Source organism: Adiantum capillus-veneris, chromosome 9 (genome assembly GCF_014529385.1).
Source record: "Adiantum capillus-veneris isolate H3 chromosome 9, ASM1452938v2, whole genome shotgun sequence".
Lineage (NCBI taxonomy): Eukaryota > Viridiplantae > Streptophyta > Polypodiopsida > Polypodiales > Pteridaceae > Adiantum > Adiantum capillus-veneris.
Window position 1 is genome coordinate 129746850 of NC_140939.1, and position 3394 is coordinate 129750243.

At 45.1% G+C, this 3394-nt stretch overlaps 1 protein-coding gene across 1 annotated transcript; it reads right to left on the reverse strand.

Annotated features, from left to right (window-relative positions):
• Positions 1-1701: 1701 nt before the first annotated feature.
• On the reverse strand, positions 1702-1953 carry LOC147451169 (uncharacterized). Its single transcript, XM_086520874.1, has one exon. The coding sequence runs from the start codon at positions 1951-1953 to the stop codon at positions 1702-1704; it is 252 nt and encodes an 83-aa protein (XP_086377000.1).
• Between the last annotated feature and the right edge of the window lie 1441 nt (positions 1954-3394).

The following is a 3394-nucleotide window of genomic DNA, read 5'->3' on the forward strand; positions in this document are numbered from 1 at the left end:
TACGTGCTTCTAGATTTACCTTAGCAAGGGACCAAGAGGAGAGATGGTTACATCTCAATAGGGGTCCAAAAGGAGGTAGTCTATCAAAGAGAAACGTGCATCTAATGGAGCTTAAGATACCTTAGGGTTAGCTTCATTAAAAACCTCCAAAAGTTAGTGTTAAAAAGTCTTTTAACCTTAGGCAAGTTAGGGCTGACGTTGAGGTGGGAATCCTACCCAAGCATGAGGTGCTTGTTGCCTTGTTAACTAAAGTGCTTAAAGTGTTTGTGAGAACCTTTCCCAAAGATTGAGGTGATTTTTATGATTAAATGACTAAGGTTCTTGAAGTGTTCAATTCAAAGATGATCTCTCAAGAGGCATAAACAGTTTCCATGCTTAAAAGAGTAGGGGCTTGAAGTGTTTGATTCAAACCAAATGACTTAAGAAGCATAAAAGACACATGTCAAAATCCTCCACATGTGGCCCTCATGATGTGTTTTAATCCTATTGGATAAGCTTTAAAGGGGTCCAATGAAAATTTAGATGCATAAAAATAAATAATTAAGTTCTTTCTCTCAAAGCGAAAAAAGAGGACACATGTCCAAATGATATAATTAAATAAAAGAGAGAGAGAGAGAGAGAGAGGTGGACCAATCATGAGAAGGGGGGAGTATACTCTCCCACACAAACAAACACACACTCTCACTTTGTGGAGTGCAAAGTGCAAGAGATCCATCTCCTTCTCCAAGCTTGTTGAGAAGTGGAGAGCCTACACCAACACTCTTGACTATGGAATGTAAATCCAACCAAGAGACATGCTTCAATGCTTAATCTTGCCATCTTCTTCATCTTCATCACTATGCTATTATGCTATGCTAAGCAAGAAGAGTGATGGTAAGTGAGGAACTATTTCTTTCTCCTATGAATGATGATTCTTCCTCTTCCCTGTAATAGGTGTGGCTGCCTATTACGAGACTATGCTCACAGAAATGCAAGAGAGATAAGCACAGCACAGCATTAGAGAGAGAGAGAGAGAGAGAATAAGAATACATCAGATTCCATAGCCTTTGATTATGAGAAATCCCGATACAGCGTACAAAGGAAACCCTTCCTTATGTAGAAATAATGAGCACCCTTTCATATCTCCGTAGCCCTTCCTGATTATGCCTCTTGAGATCCCCTCCTTCTAAGGGCTTATTCCCACATGAAGGTACACTATGATATGCCGGATACTCCCAATGTGATTAATGTGGTCATGTGCAGCTATGTGCGGTCCGCACACATACACTTGGCACGCACGGTGGATTGCGCGAATCCACAAGTGCATCCCTTGATTGGTTCTTTTGGAATTCGAGAAGTGTGATGCAAGAATGATTGTCAAGGCCACTTCCTGGCTCTTTGGCTCTTTGCTCCTAGACCAACCATCTTCATCTACCCGCATCTTGAAATCTGACCAGAATTATCCTTCTTGGATCCGCAAACCTTGGATATTGCAACTCGTGCTCTTAGTTTGCCACATCATCCACATGTACGTCCAATCGTGCCTTTTGTTTTAAGATGTCTGCAGTGCTGCTTCCTATCTCCGTGGCATCATGAGATCTTTGCTTTGTTGTACCCTGACTACCCAAGTCTTCAGCTTTCTTGGAAGTAGCGGTACAACGACTATGCTTTATCATAAGCCCATTGTGTCCAGCTTTGGATGTCTTCCTTAGCATCTTCCAATCACTCTTCAACACTACCCTTCAAGTGCGCGTGCTCGCCATGCTCTTTTTCCCTCTTTGCGGTATCTTCAGATGCCTCATTTGCAAAGTTTGTGGCATTCTTTCCGTTACGTTTCAGGCTATCCGCAGTCACCTTCACACTCTCTGCGGTTTCTTTTCTCTTCTCCTTGGGAGTCTTTGCAGCAATCTCGAACGAGTCTACAGTGTTGTCTACATACTTAGCTGCCCTATCCTTTGCACCATCAGCGTTCATATCTAATCTACCTCCCGAACCAGGTGGGCTATAGAACACTGCATACCATGGATTGCATCCTCCATTCTGGCAGTGGCGCTGCTGGTAGCGAGCGGGCTCGGAATAAGAAAGCGGAGTGAGAAGGAGAGAGAGCCCTTGTAGCAAAGAAAGGGGCGTTGCACAGGGATGGTTATGGGCTGGCGGGCACCGCTAATGCATGACATGGGGTGGCCGCTGTCATCAACCTGGCGGAGGATGTTGGCACCGCACAGCAAGCCGCCTAGCATGATCCTCGGTGATATTGCCCGCACAACAGACACCGTAGGCATGAGATTCTTTCGTGGTGTTCTGGCCCGCACACCATATAGATAGCTTTGAATGCTGCCGTCCTGTGTAGTCAACACCGCAATTGTCGTCATCTCCAACTCAACGCCGCAATGATCTGGAGAGAGTCATGCATAACGTCCCCGCATGCTGGAAGAACCCCGCAATCAATGCCGACCAAGAGATAAACATCCCGTGTAGGAAACTCATTGAGCACTTTCTGTGCCGCAATCAAGTGAAGGGCCACATCTCTGTGAAGCATCCCCTCGCGCCTCTCTCTTCTCTTTAGATCTGCGTACTATATTGGACGGCATCCCCCCCTCTGGCAGTGGCGCCTCCTCTCGCATCAGAACAATTAATGGCCTTTGAATCGCCTGCTCCCTTAGATTGTTATGATTCCTTTTCAATAGCCTTGTGCTCGAGCCAATCGAATCTGCAATCCAACCTGCAACAATTTTGCTTGCCTGCAATGTCCAACAACATTGTAAGGAAACTGCTTCGAGCTCCGGCCTGTTCTTTCTACACCTTCTTGGCTGAACAGTGCCCTTTCTGTTCTTTCCACACTCGTTGGTAGCACGCCCGGCAACCCCTTCATGTCTCCTTCTTTCTTGCTCTTGGAATAGCAGCCAGCACAAGATCACAATTGCTCAAGAAGTTCAAAGAGGGAGGAAAGAGTATCTCTTTTCTCACCTATGATAGCACCTTTGGTGTCACAGACAAAGTATTGTCCTTCATCCAACAATTTGATGCGGCCTTTGGAGACAAGGGCTTCACGCAGTCCTCCAAGCTACACCATGTAGCTATGCACTTCTATAAATATTCTCATCAATGGTGGGCTAGCCTCCATGGCAATGGCGAGGCCCCAAAGACATGAAAAAATCTATAAGTTTCCATCATGAAGCAATTCCTTGCAAGCAATGCAAAGGACAAAGTGCTTACCAAATGGTGGAGCTTAAAGCTGCTCTTCAACGAGTCTATCCACAAATGTGTAGAGAAGTTTTGGGATTTACATCTCAAAGGTACAGTCTTTCAAAGGATAGACTTCCTCCAACAAAAGCAACAATTTTGTACAGTATTACCTAAAGAAATGGCCAAGTATGTCAACTCACAACGGCCTTGCACTATCACCGAAGTCATC

Excerpts from the sequence above, each read along its gene's own strand:
- LOC147451169 (XM_086520874.1), bottom strand. The coding sequence starts at position 1,953 with ATGAACGCTGATGGTGCAAAGGATAGGGCAGCTAAGTATGTAGACAAC.